Source organism: Oxyura jamaicensis, chromosome 5, assembly GCF_011077185.1.
Source record: "Oxyura jamaicensis isolate SHBP4307 breed ruddy duck chromosome 5, BPBGC_Ojam_1.0, whole genome shotgun sequence".
Taxonomy (NCBI): domain Eukaryota; kingdom Metazoa; phylum Chordata; class Aves; order Anseriformes; family Anatidae; genus Oxyura; species Oxyura jamaicensis.
In genome coordinates, this window is record NC_048897.1 from 20,032,152 (window position 1) to 20,047,030 (window position 14,879).

The window sequence follows — 14,879 nt, forward strand, 5'->3', positions numbered from 1 at the left end:
AGCTTTCAATGTTCAAAGTATATTGTCTTTTCCACAGCACTGCAGTATTTGGTTTGCAGGCCGTGCAGAACTACTACAGCTATCTTAGGCAACATCAAACAAAACTGTTTCTAGTTATATCCTGGGTGTCAATGTCAGCAGCAACAAACACTTCAGAAATCTGTACTTATACGTAAATGCTGTGCTTCTCCCATCATGGTGCACACATCATGGAATTACGAAGAATTACTGCATATAGGAACAAAAGTTCATCAAATAACAGATATATATATATTTTTCTAGATACACAGCAAGAGCATACGCTGAAACAGCAAAAAAAATGCAGTCAGGTTTTAAAAAATATACTGGTGAAATTAAGATGCCACAGATGGATGGCTCTCAGCTTTTCTCATTAAAATCAAACAGAACTAAACTGTTACAAATGCCCAGCTTTGGTGGAACAAAGGAAATAAAATTTTACAACAATTTCCAAGGGACAACAAAGATTATAACACATCAGGCTACAATTTTGACAGGCTCAGCCAAAGCAGAGGGCTGAGTAGTCAATGCTTGTATGTTCTCTTACTTATGCATTAGGTAGTGGGTGTCCTACATATCCATCCTCAACACTAGGGATGGGATGGGGAACTGAAAAGGCTATGTCACTTAAACCAGTGCAGTGTACAGCTCAGGTCAAAGCAAAGAAGCCAATTCCATTGTCAGTTTACTCAGAAAACTCAGGACTGCAGCTCTCGGCTTTGTCAGCCTTTGGCTAAGCCTCGTTCCAGGGGACCGTGGCTGTGGGGACACCCAGCAGTTGCAGCAGGGTTGGTGAGCACTTTTACTTCCCCCTTCTACCACACCTGATTCTCACCAGCAAGAACCCTTCTCCACACAGGAAAATATGACAACTTCCTAGCCAGCATGACAAAGACATCTGCTCTGGGAATGAAAGAACAGTGGTATTTTTTTCTGTCCAAATAATTTCTGCAGAATTAAAACTTTCTTTTATAACATTTGTATTTCCTGGCCTATGGGGGGGGGGGGAGGGGGGGGGTGGAAGGGAAGGAGGAAATAAACAAAAAGCACAAAAACATTTGAAGTAAGACCTATGCAGAGTTGTTCTCTGGAGTCTGACAGATTGTAGCAATAGCTCTGCTGTGGTGGGAAGGATCCCATTCATCCAAACAAGGTGTTGACAGCCATCCATAAAGGCCAGTTTCAATGTACCCTTCCACTCCTGGTTACCTTAGCAGAAACGTTTAGCTCTGCTCTGTGTATCCATCACACCGAGAACAATGAATGTGACAACTGAGTTAAGAACAGGAGATGACCTATTGAACAAGAAAAGTGCTCTGATGCCACGAGCAGCTTCCTTCCTTCCTTCTTTCAACTCTCCTTTCTTTGATTTGTCACCATCCTGCTCTGCCCTCAGTCCAACCTCCATCTGGGTCTCTCTGTCCTGTGCAGCACAGCAGAAAGCTCAAGAGGAGCTAGGAGAAGAACAAAAGCAGCAATGGCCAGGGGCTCAGAATCTGTCACCACACATCCTCCCTTCCAACACTGCTTTAGGGCAGGAAGATTGGTTGCCCCCCTTCAAATCCCTTTGGAAAAGTAGTTCTGTAGGCATACAGTTTAGATTATTGTAAGAATATCTGAGAGCAACTTGCAGAAAGGAAACTGGAAGTTACTGGGAGAAGCATTAAAACTAGCAGCATCAGTATGCACTCTTCAGGAAGCATCACAGCTACCTTCTCAGCACGGCTCAGGAATACAGCTAGCACCTTATCCCACCTCCTCAGCTGTCTCTGGCCCCCAGTGCCCAAACCGTGCAAATGAAAGGAAGACCTTTTTAGCTGCAAAACGGCTCAGGACAAGCCAGCGAGCAGCCCACAAGCTGCTCTATCAGATCATAAAGAGGTTTCCAAGAGCCACAGTGACGGGACAGCAAGGGTAGCAGAAACTGCATTTTGGATTCCTCCTTCCTTCAGTAAATCTGCAAAGGGCCTCACACAGGTAAAGATAAGGTCTGAAGGTAGGCAGTGAAGTTTTCAAGTCATGTTCTGGCCGGCTGAGTGAAGAAACAAAACACTAATGGAAAGTAAGATTACACATGTGAAAAATAAAACTTCATAGGAAATAGCTAACTCTCTGCTGTAAAGACACTCTGACACAGAAATGTTAAAAATCATGAAGGTAGGAGTTCATGTTAGACAATTCTTAGGGGTTTACAATAATTTCTATATTACCTTATTGGATTCATTTCTGCTGTGTTCTTTAGGAGTTATTTGTTGTTTGATCTACTGTGTTTTTATTCCCCACTACTCTAAAGGCTCTGTACCCACATCAGAAGATCTCTTAAAAACTACATCCCTGCTGCTATTTTTGCAAGCAGCTGCCAACATGAAAAGGTCCATCTATAGCCACTACTGGTAGCAGAGCAATCGATGGTAAGGCAGAGGAAAGACAACAGAACTTCATAAAAATGACAGCAGGTCTATTAGGGAAGAGGAAACATGGCTTTTCTTAAAAAGAGGGCATCTAACCTGAAACAGTATTTCCTCTTTCTCTCCCCATCCTATACAACCACACTACTAATCTTACATGTGTAAAGGGAAAGGGAGGTTTCATGCCAGCACTGTGAAATGCAGCAAAGGGAACCATCGCTTTGGCTTTGGCAGGCAGTTACTCCAGTGACTGGATTAGAAGTGTCATAGGTAGGGTCATGTCTCCATAAGGCAATGCCACTAAAATCCATACAAAGAGCATAATATAATTTAGACTCTACCTTTGAGTCTAAATTACCTCACTGCAACTCTATTAATCTCATAATAAAACACAAACACATTGAGGAAGATCTCCTACTACCACCAAGTCACAGGAAATACTACCAAAATGAGTCCTACACAAAAGCGGTATTTTATTTCCTGCCTGCCTTCACTATAGCAAGTAACAGGACCAATTTCTGTAGTCCACTGAATAGGGTGAAAAGGAAAAATATGAGAAAAAGGAAGAGAAGTTTTGGTTAACTTCAAGCTTCATTAAGAAATACAAAATAAAATCCAGGGACAAATGTCATAATTTACAAAATGGTAAAGAAAAACAAAATCAATAGAGGAGGAAGTTTTATTTTAAGCTTCAAAGAGAGTATTATAAACAATGGAGAGCTTAGAAAAGTATATGTACAAGTACGTTATTCAACAATATCTCTTTAAAAGAAGATTATTTGCACTAAAAAAGACCCTGTGGAATCAGTTTGGTAATGTAATATTTACAGAGGAATATACAGTTAGGGGCATTGGAAGCAGAACTTTTATTTGAAAGGAATATTACACAAACTGGATACAGACCCTACAGTTTGCAAATCTTCATTACAGTTGTGCGTTTTGTTATATTTTCATTAAATAAAATTTGATTTCTTTTTTCCTCTAGAGGCAGCTCACCACTGCAAGCTTAGAAATCAGCAAAATGAACAAAGAAAACCCATTCTGCTAAAGAGCCTGATTATGACATGGATTTTGCCATTCGACTTAGTGGGAGCAGGACTCAGGTTTACCAAAGGTTTAACATGGTTATTTTTGGCCCTGTCTTTATGCAGGAGGGAGCAGGAGAAGGGGAGTGAGCATAGGACAAAATCCACTGCTACTGACACATGGAAATCTCTCAACGAGATGAGTTTGAGATTTAGGTGCGCAAGAAACATGATGCAGGATCAGGCTCTCTGGCAGCTTCACCTACTCAGGATGAATTTCTTGTGACATCGCTTTTTTCACTCAAAAAGCCAACATAATCCACATTAACAAAAACACTTTTTCTAACTATACACTGGGTCTATCCCAATAGGTACACCTGGCCACAGAGGATCGGTAGTCTCAGAGCCAGGTCCAATACCCTTCTCCTAAGACACAAGGCTATCCTGCATCCTTCCTACCCTGCACCACACATGACAGAAAACAGCCCTGCAATATCTGCTGTGAGCAGATTTGGCAGCCAACAAAATCCCCCAGTGCTCACGTGAAGCAGAACTCATTTCACTGAGAAGATGGCTAACAACCCAGAATGAGGGTTGTGAATGTTCCTCACTGGATAATTTAGGACTGCAGTTGTGGGAACTCATGTTCTTCTCCTGCTGAGCAACCCCTGTTGCTCACTGCTGAAATGCAGGTGCATCTCTATACTTTTCAAAGAGCACTACTTCTTAATAACGGGATGAAATACACAAGGCTTCTACACAAAGCATCATCCTTGACTCCAACTGGAAGCTCCATGCAAGAGCATTTGAACACTTAGATACTTTCCTTACAACCAACTCACAATCAGCTGAGGAATTACTGGGGGGGGGGGGGCCACCAGAGTTGTTTTCATTTCTGTAAAGCCCTCTTTCAGCAGAAGTATTTCACAGAGTTGCTCAAGTGAAAACCTGCTTTACTGTGCAGAAGAGACACATCAATCCTACTGGGAGAAGACAGTCCTTTGAATTGGACAAAGCATATGGTAACAGAAAAAATCCAGCCACTGAGCCTGATCTTTGCTCTTTCAACAGTTTTTGTTCAGATTTGTGCCTAACACAAGTACAGCAAAGTAAGTTTTAAGCATCTAACAGGATATTATTAAGGAGAAAGTAAACCAGAACATTCTTCACTTACCACATCCAATTTGCAAAAAACAAAGATACCCAGCACATGTATGAATGGCTTCTTTAAAGTAAGAGAGAGAGCAGAGTTGATCTTTATTTTCGTTATTTAAAAAAAGTTTTTTTCCTTAAAGTAAATATTCAGTCTTTATTTTACATTAAGTGCTTTTTAAAATTTCATGTCTTCACAAAATTGCATTTAAAATTTGAAGTAAAATGTATTTCAAACAAAAATACTGTGCAACTTCAGCACTTCTTTTCTCTCTTAAATATTGAAATAAATAAAATAGTTAAGTCTTTTTTCAGTTTGTTTGTTTTTCAGTCAGTTCTACTGTAGATCAATTCCAGTTTGACCTGGGTTTATACACATGCTTAAAAGAAAGTGAAATCAAGACTTTAAAAAAAATCTTTGTATTGCACCAGCTTAGGGCATCCCCAGAACTTCTCTGAACAGTTGGCAGCCGGCTTCCCGCAGTCCAGGCTCCTGTGCCAGATGAAACAGGTATGGAAGGGTCAGGGCAAGGAGAAGTATCAAAGCATCCTGGCTTCTCTCGGCCTTCTTCTGAAATGTCTTGCTTGAAGGATGCTGGAGTCCATGAGGGCAGGGCTGACTGCAGAGGGAAAGGCAATAGAAAGTAGAACTAAACAAACTCAAACAGACAACAAAGCAAGTGCTCAGAATAAAACAGAAAAAGCACAAACCAACCTTCCAACACTGTTTGCATTCTAGTACTTTGAAAGCATAGCTCAACAGACTCAGTTTCAACTGATTGGGTGAGCTATAACTAAGTATGAAGCAAACAAAGGGGATATGAAGGAGCACATCCAAAAGAAAGGCACCAAATGCTGTCAATCTTACTGTGAACGTCATTAAATAACCTTCATAATCCAGCTTATATAGCTGTCTCTTCACTAGAGGTTAAGACTTTTGCTTATGAAATCCTGCTCTGATTATACTGCTATATTGCTAATTAGTTGTACAGAGCCACGAGTGTATGCAGCACTGCACAGAAGACATTTTTAGGATTCTGAACCATACACACAGGGGCAGCAGCAACATGATAACTTCTGGAAATACATGAAAATTTGCATTTTGCATTTAATTTAATCCATGAATGGACTAAGTTGTATACCGCTAAGCTCCTGAGCTTAAAAAAAAATCATGTTTATTTCCACAAAATGGGAGGGCCTCCCCCTACACCTTCCCCACACCTCTCATATCAGTTCTGGATGACGTGAAGGTCCAAAATCTTAGGAGCTACCAGTGACAGGAAGAATAATTTAATAATATGAACTGGATACATCCCCTAAACGAGGTATCAGAACTTGAAACATCTGTGTTTTTTTTCCCCCTAAATGTTACTATAACTTGCATCCTCTGAAGTTGGCAACTCAACACTCATGGAAATCAGACAGGAACGTGAAAAAAGTTCCAACCCAGTTTCAGTACTCTATGTTATTTATACAGGTTGGGCTTTTTCAACCCTGGTAAATATCTGGCAAACAGAACAAAGGTTGGTAGGGTTTATTGTAATGGCTCAGTCAGCAAAAATTCAGCCTGGCTACATTCCTGCACTGTGAGGGTTTGTCAAAACAACCCCATGCCAGCATGAACACATGCATATGCCTCATACTTTACATATACTCATAGCAACACATTTTATACAAATAAGAGAAAAAAATAGAAGAAAATAAGAAATGGGTGTTTATTGGAAACATCTACGTATGCTGCGGCACAAAACACACTGGGCAGATTTTGCAGTTTTTATAATGAGGCAACTCCCAGTGGGGTCAATACAATGTCTGCTTGAGAAGTAGATTCAGGAAAACTGCTTGCCATATGAAAGAGGCAAATTGTCTGTGGATCCAGGTTTTGAAATCTCCACAGTTAGATGCTATTTGAATCATAATTTCAGGATCCATCTCAAAACATCATTAAAAGAATTAACCGAAGAAGAGCAAGGCAGCCAGGAGAACGCAGTGGTGCCCCAGCACAGCCTGGACTCAGTGGATCTCTGGGAGCAGCTCTGGTTTGCTCCATGCACCAGCAGGCAGCACACTGAGTCTCTGTCTTCAATCAAGAGCCTAAGCTGAGGACTGTAAAATGGCACACTGGAACTCAAAATGAATAACTAATGTAAAAGCTCAAAGGCAAAACAATGCGGGGAGGGGATTCTAATAACACATTCTGTTGAAACAAATGGCCGTCTCAGAGCTTGTCTACACCATACTAGCAAGCGTATTAACAGGGAGGTTTCATTCAATAAAAGCAATAGCTAAGAAAGCTCAGTGCTAATCCTTCTGCAGCCAGTGGCAAAGTTCTCTCTGGACCGTGTTTCAGCAGCCCAACCTCATCATTCATGACCTTACCACATATGTGCAGTGTTGTCCCAAGCATATTACATATACAAGAAATAAATATCCAACCCACAAACCCACAAACCTGGGGTCACCAGGATGGAGGAAAGAGATCCAAAGTGAAGTAAAACAGCTCCAACCCTATTCTGCCATATGCCTCATGGTCTCCCTTTATTGTCTGTAACGTCAGAATCCCTTTTCTTAAAACTTTCTCAATAGGTATTATCATGCTTAAAATTTTAAACAGTTTTTATGCAATAGATAAGATCTGCCCTTGCTAACATGTCCTCAAAGTACCACAGAAGGGAATGTGCTAAGGATCTGTGCACACTACACTGCCTTTCTCCCCACAAACCAGCTGCTCAAGCCTCACGTCACTTCCTCATTTCCACCCGCTCCCATCTGTGAATCAGTTTGAAGAGGATGGCTCAGGAAATTCTGAGCCTTTTCTAAGATCCTTTGGTATGAAGCAGTAGAAAGGGGCCAGAGAATATAGCTCACGTGATTGAACAAACATGGGTAAGTCTGAATTTGGGGCCTGAGATGAAACTTTCCTTTATTCACATTTCACATTGGAGTAGTTTATTTTGGGATGTGGTTTGTGTGGGAGCGTATATGTTTCGGGAGAATCTATGGACAGACTTGTGCTAACCTTCCTCTAATAAGAAGGACATCTTTGGATGTGGACCGCAAGAGCCAGGCTTGTGATTAGCTGAAGGACTGTACCTTCAAAGATCTCCTCCTTACAAAGCTCAGAACATCAGGTCGCACTGAACTGCTGAAATCGCTGGGGAATACAGAGCATCACAGTTCTTTCTCATTTCAAAGATGACTTTATTTTTCAGATATGACATAGAATTCACTTTCTTTATGCCTTCCTCGTTTGGTTTGGGACCTACGTGTTTTTGAGGATACAATTGGCACTGTGCAAATTCCTCATTTCTGACCTGTCTATGCTGGTGTCAGGCCCCTCTTTTTTTTCTTTCCTCCCCACTGCATTTATGAAACCTCCTCCTATGTATGTTCTGCCTTATTAACCATGTCATTTTCCTGTCATCTGAGAGGGCTTCATGCAAGCAGCCCTTTGGCTTTGCTTTATCTTTGACTTACAAGGTGACCAACTTTCTTTCCCTGTTCCCAGTCTTCACTCCAGCAGTGCCTACCCTGACAATATTTCATTTCCATATCAACTCTCCGCTCAATATTCACAGCTAACACTGCTTTACAACCTAGTTTAAACAAGTATACTTTTAGCTTCCGTCTCCGCATCTTCACTTCCTCCCTGCGATCACTGCCTTCCTATGGCCAGTACCCCTGCTCAGCCTACTTGATTAAACCATGAGAAGTAGATTTCTCCTCAGGTTGGTTATCTCAGTCTAATATGATATCTTGAGGAATTCAAAGACCACGCTGCTCTCCACAGCAATGAATTTATTTTCCCTTCCTTCCTTTCTTCCTTCCTTCCTCAGGACTAGCTTGAACTGGTGACGGTCCATATACACGTTAATGGCATAAATAACAGTAATGGGTATTTTGTACGCCATCTGTAATAAATGTCTGCTGGCAGCCTTATGCACTGTGTGAGCTGTGGCTTCTTTCTGAGGGCACTGCGCTACCCAGTTGTCACAAAGATGGGTGGCTAGGTTGCGAAAGGATTAAGACTGTATGCATTGTTATACTAACTGCATTTGTGAAACTAAATCAAGATTTAATGAATTATGGGCATCTGATTATTGTTTGTATTCCAGAAGAGCCCAGAATGTGTTAGGCATGGTTCACAAAAGACAATGGTAAGGACTCCACTTGGAAAAAATATTTAGAGTATGTCTAAAATTATATTTAGAGTATGTCTATTCTGCAGTTACTGCGGTGACTGAAGTTCTTCAGAAAGATATATTTGGATAAATTTCAGCTAGCTAGCCCAGGTGCTGCTAGGACAACAGTCAGTGCAGCAGCACAGAGCTGAGAATGGGTTGCAAGAGCATGCAAGAAGCTGAGGAAACACAGCAGTCAGCAAATGCTGAGCTCTGTGCTGCCATTGCTGCACCAGTAGCCACATGCAGTTGGCTGGTGCCAGCTGTGGTAAGCATCCACCTCTCGGCCAGCAAAAGTAGGTAAAATTAACAAAACTTTGTGTTCCTCAGCCCATGGAAACTGAGCTTGAATTATTAATTCCTTAATAATTCAAGTGTCTATTTCTCCTGTGAGTCTTTCCATGCCAAGGCATACTTTGGTCATATAAAATTAAAACTCTTTTCTTTAACTTCTCATCAGTGTGATATGACTGCTACATAAACACAAGAAATAGATGCAAGATGGATGCTAGAAATCATGTTCCTTGTTTGCTGTGCATTTGGCACACTTCTGTGTACTGCTCCCTTTCTATTTTTCCTATTGTTCATATGGCCATGTCACAGACTTGCAGCAGAAGGAAAAAGAAATTAAGGGAGAGAATGTAATGCTAGTAACATAAATGTAAGTGCAGGGACTGAAGGGCAGAGAAACAGAAGCAATCAGTTTGAACTTTTTTTTTTTCTTTTTATTATTATTATTATTATTTTAATCTAAAGGATTTCAGGTTTATGGTATTCCTTTGAAAACTGTGAACAACTGCATCTCTGGACCAGATTCTGCTCTGAGTTACATTAATGTAAATTTAGAGGAAATCCACTGGACTTTAAGGATATGACTCTGCTTACAGTAAGATCAGTATGAAATGACTGAGCCAACGTAAGATTCATGCAAGTGTTGGTTCCATCTATTCTTGATTAGGAAGCGTCTCCTATCTTGACTGCTGTGCTCTTCATTTTAATGTCTGTATTGTCTACAGGTGTGTACGTATCTGTGCACATGTATTTGTGATATATGTTTAACTACACACACACACGATGATACAAATGAGCAAACTACGTCCTCTCACTTTCAGGGGTTTTGGCAGATACCTGTATGCCTGTGCCTCCCCCCTGGAAACCACCTGAAGTTTGAGGTTTTGGTAAATACAGAAGAGTGGCAAAATATTATAAATTTATCTGCTGTGTTTTTTTTTTAAAAAGGACCAGTTGAGGAATGAATGAATGTTTTCATCAGTTAAAGTACACTTCTCATTTACAGTGTTAAGTCAAAATATCATTGATTTGACACTTGATGGATTATAATGCACCAGCAGGAACAGAACAGCAACAGAAAAAGATTGTCAATATGGAAAAAGCTCAAACAAGGCTTTCTCCTCACAGGTGAACATAACTCTTGCATTCCCTATTCTACACTATAAACACACAGAGGTACTTTGTAACAATTTGTAGCACACTTAATTCTGAGGGCAGATTATTAATGTAATATAAACATAAGTAGCATCATTCTGGATTTACATCCATGTACCTAAGAGCAGAATCTGGCACTCATTATTCTAGGCCTACAGTCAATAAAGAATTTGAGGTAAGCTCCACGACTGGAGCCTCTTTTTTTTTTTTTTTTTTTTTTAAGGTTTATGGAAAGAAAAAATATTGAAAGAACTCTCACAGACAGTACTGTGCTACCCCAGAAAAAGAAGAGGAATCCGTCTGGACAGGCTTCATTCACATATTAGAACAATATGTACCCAAAGTCTTCATTACAAGGCTGAGATTTTTATTCTCGTATCAAAAATCTCCAATTTAGGTACTATGCACTGCCCATATAAATGTCTATTTTGCCTTCAATTTAAATGGGGTCATGATTTTACCCGATTTGTTGGCATTATACGCATCAGTAAAAATACAACCTTAGAACCTAATCTTGCCTCTGCTCCAGGTGTATTTTCACCAGCATTAGGACAGGAAAACACAACCTACATACTAAATCTTTTTATAGACTTCACTTCTGACTGTAAACAAGGCTGGATCCTGCTCCCACATAACTTCAGTAAGTTTCTAGAGAGGCACATACTCATATTTTGAATGTGGCACGTGCTCATAAAACAATTTAATCCACAGGATTTACTCCTACAACAAAGTTCACTCAAGGGTCTCTTGAAAATCCAGGAAACAGAGATTTCACAATCAGTGAAAGACTTTTCAGCTAGGACATACCTTTTGAATTCTGCTGCATGCTTCCTCCTTTCTGGGAAAGTTGCTGGGAAGGGAGTCACTCTTCTCCATTGCCCATGGAACTTTAATGAGTATTGCTTTGGTTTATTTCAAGAGAAGCTATTGAAAAGCAAACAAAGTGTCTCACAAGACACTACAGAGAGAAAAATCTGGGCGACACAGAAAAAAATGCTGTGAATTAAAATTTAAAAATTGAAAGAAAAGTATAGGTGAGGTATTTTTCCATATCATTTCTTCCATGATTCTGCTCCTCCATCTGTTTTGTCTTTGATGTTTATGACTTGCCATTCATATGCCATCCCTATGCTTGGAAATTGCTATCCATGAAGTGAAAGGTGAAGGAAAAGTAATTTAATAATAATAATTTAAAAAAAAAAGGTAGAGCGGAGTGAGGAAAAGATGAAGGGGTGCAGGAAGGAAGAGATCTATTGAGTGTAAAGGTATCCAAAGGACAGATGATGGAAACGTGTTCCCCAAGGTCATGGTCTTCAATGGAGCTGCTTGTGTCTTCAAGCTGTTAAAGACAAGTGTAGCAGATGTACAAGAAGAGCCAAACTCCACATGGTACAGTAAGTGCAAAATGCAGAAGCCATCACCCCAAGGGTTTCCTTGTCTTCGGATAGAGTCCGCCCACAGTGGTTCTCCAGAAACAGTTCTATCATCAAGTAGACATCCATTGCTTTTTTTTTTTTTTGTATTTTTATTTAAAAAGTATCTTTTTTTTCTAATAATATATAGAATATATAAATAATAATAATTAAAAAAACCTATTTGGGTTTTCTTTCATGCTCTCCAACCCATCTGTATTTTTTGTGGTTTGCTGATATATATATTAAAAGACAACAAAATCAACTCTGCTCACTATTAAAAAAAATATTAAATCCACCTTTTATGTTTCCAGAGAGAAAGAGAAGGGAGGGGAGGTGGGAGAAAACCAAATTAAAATGAAAAAAAAAAAAAAAAAAAAGGAAAATCAAAACCTTCTGTCTCTTCAAAGTAGTTGTCAAGAGCTTTAAGCGCTTGTGCTTTCAGTGTACACCCCACAGGAAAAACAATAACAAAAACAACAACAACAACAAAAAAAAAAAACACAAAAACCCAAGGACCTAAAATTAAAAAAAAAAAAAAAAAGGTAATAATAATCCTAGTAGTAAAATGGACAGCAAATTGCTCAGAGTTTGTGCATCTTTTTAATTATTTTAGCAGCCGCCCTTTTTGTCTGCAGAGGGAGAGCTGCCACCACAGCCACCTCCTCGGCTTGAGAGAGGCTCTTCTGCATCGTCCTCGTCAAAGCCATGAAAGGTCGAGGTGTCGCTTTCTGACGTGGAACCGAACAAGTCCTCCGTAGTGCGTGCTGGCGCTGCTTCGTCCCTCCTGCCTTCTCTTCCCAAATGAGCTGACATGTATGATGAATATATCAGCACATGGGTTAAGCAACAGGCATCATCATCATCATTTCTTTAAGCATCATTATTATTAAACAATACAGACTATCGAGCTCATAGGTGTGTGCTTCTATGTGCCCGCGCACCTCAACATCATAACTCAGTAGAACTGCAGTAAGAAAAATAAAAAAGGATCAGTATCTCTTTCAAGGAAAAAAAAATCTACAAATAACACAGGTGCCCATAGCTATGGCAGCGAAAGGGTTAATTGTATTTTCCTCTCTTCAAAAGACATTAAAATATTTTCTTGTGATTACTTAGATCAATTTAAAAAGATTTTTAGACCGTATAAGTAATTAGACACCATTAGAGCTTCTAAGCACAATGACTGTCCTTCAGACTGGCATCAACTGTCACAAATTTACTGCTATAGAAATGTAACCCATTAGACATCTCATCAGCCTCAGGACTTTTATTCCTGTCCTTCACCTGATCCTAAACAGCCTCTTCTATGGACAAAATGAAATACATTTTGAAAAGTAAGTGAAATTAAACTAAATAAATGCTTTTATTCCAATTTCATGTCATCTCCTTTAAAAATACACCCCAAACAAACAAACAAACAGACACAATTCAACAACTAGAACAACTATGAGAAGTGACCTGTCTTGGGGAACACTGAAAAGTTCAAAAGTGTGCGTTAACCCAACTTTCAGTATGGAACAAGAAATTCTCCACACAGAACATCAACATCATCAACAACAACAACAAAAAGAAGACTCTTGAAAAGTCAAATACTGGTATCTGCAAAATTGAGGTTTATTTTCTCCCTCAGTCAAACACATTATGTGATTAATAGCATAACCTTCAGAATCCCTCTCCAAGAAAGGTAGAGAAAAAGATGTTTCTTGTGCCCCAGCAAAACAAAAGGGTCAGTCTGTAGGGGACGGCTGTTTTATTACTCAGAAACACTACCATGACATTAAGCAACCAACTGTTTGGTCCCCGCTCCAGCTACACCAATCAGCCGTATAACTGTGTGGTTAAGTACACTGCATTGCTTGAGAAACAAAGAATTAAACCCTGTTCACAAAAATAAAATGGATATCACAAAATAATTGGTAGATGAACCGCCTTACAGAGATGTGGTTTTACTCGTTTTGCGAAGGGAAGAAATAATATAATTTCCATGACCTCTCTTTCAGTATAATGAAAATGTTGCCCATTATCAAGAAAGAGAAAGATGGCAGCCACCAAAGAGTTTTCATTGTTTTAGTTTACAGATTAGTGTGTGGTTGTACCTTAATCGCTTCCATCACACATCAGTCACACCATTGCAGACCCTTACGAATGACCCAGGTGGGTCAGAATTTGTACAAGGATAGCATTTAATGGAACTGATTTTGCACAATTTAGGTTACATGCGGATCTACTTGTTCTATCACACTAAGCCATCAAGGGATTTAATGTATTTGTGTTACATTCTGATATATTCACCATAGCAATGTTTAAATAGCAAAAAATATGGATCTGCCTCACTGCGCAGTATCAGGACAATGCTGAAATTAGTTATATTGAACTACAGCAATCAAGGGGAAGAGGAATGATCTTCCAAGATGGCACCACAGACCACGTGAGCTTCCCCCTTTAGTTATTAAGAAGCCAATGCATGTACACTAAAAGGTCCATGCCACTGACTACACAGGATTCATAAGGATGCCTCTGGAGAAAACCAAAGGGGTCACCATTGGCCCTCTGGTGACCAGTCATTATCACTTCAGAATATCTTCGGAGGTCACAACAACTGCAGAAGGCAATTTGTCAGTGAAAGCCTAGTCCTGCTCCCACTGAATCTGGTAAGAGGTTCACTATGAATTTCAGCAGGAGTGTGAGAAGGCCATTCCTTCAGCACAAGAACACTTCACATAGCATTTCAGCCATCACACAACAAATATCTTCCAGTGACCACAGAACAGAAGCAGCAGCAGCAATACTGAATTTCAAGGTCTCTTTGGTTTTCAAATTTACATTTTATGGTCTTATTACCACTAATATCACCACTGTCCAGAAATATCACGACTGGAAACTTGGACCAAAGATGGAATATGCAATTGTTGGAGGTCTCCCATTCCTTCTACCATTGCCACCACCTCCCACACAAACTCTAAATAACTGCTCAGCTGGGATAAAATTAAAAAAAAAAAAGAAAAGAGAGAGAGAAAAAGAGAACAAAAGGGGGGGAGAAAGAAAGAAAGAAAGAAAGAAAGAAAGAAAGAAAGAAAGAAAGAAAGAAAGAAAGAAAGAAAGAAAGAAAGAAAGAAAGAAAGAAAGAAAGAAAGAAAGAAAGAAAGAAAGAAAGAAAGAAAGAAAGAAAGAAAGAAAGAAAGAAAGAAAGAAAGAAAGAAAGAAAGAAAGAAAGAAAGAAAGAAAGAAAGAAAG

The 14,879-nt window shown here is 39.6% G+C and overlaps 1 protein-coding gene across 9 annotated transcripts in view; it reads right to left on the reverse strand.

Moving 5' to 3' along the window:
* The window catches only part of DPF3 (double PHD fingers 3), a 175,325-nt gene that overhangs the window by 25,837 nt on the left and 134,609 nt on the right, over window positions 1–14,879 (reverse strand). For 3 of the 9 annotated variants that reach the window (XR_004751228.1, XR_004751226.1, XR_004751227.1), the window contains 2 exons: window positions 11,038–12,451; window positions 274–5,223 (listed from right to left, as the gene is read on the reverse strand). The exons of 5 other annotated variants lie outside the window; for them this stretch is intronic. Coding sequence is in view for 1 of the 4 variants with exons in the window: in XM_035327382.1 (XP_035183273.1) it covers window positions 5,144–5,223 (80 nt within the window). In the remaining 3 variants the exon portion in view is untranslated. Of the gene's footprint in view, window positions 1–273; window positions 5,224–11,037; window positions 12,452–14,879 lie in introns of those variants that run through there. One more of the 9 variants, XM_035327382.1, reaches the window with a different exon arrangement.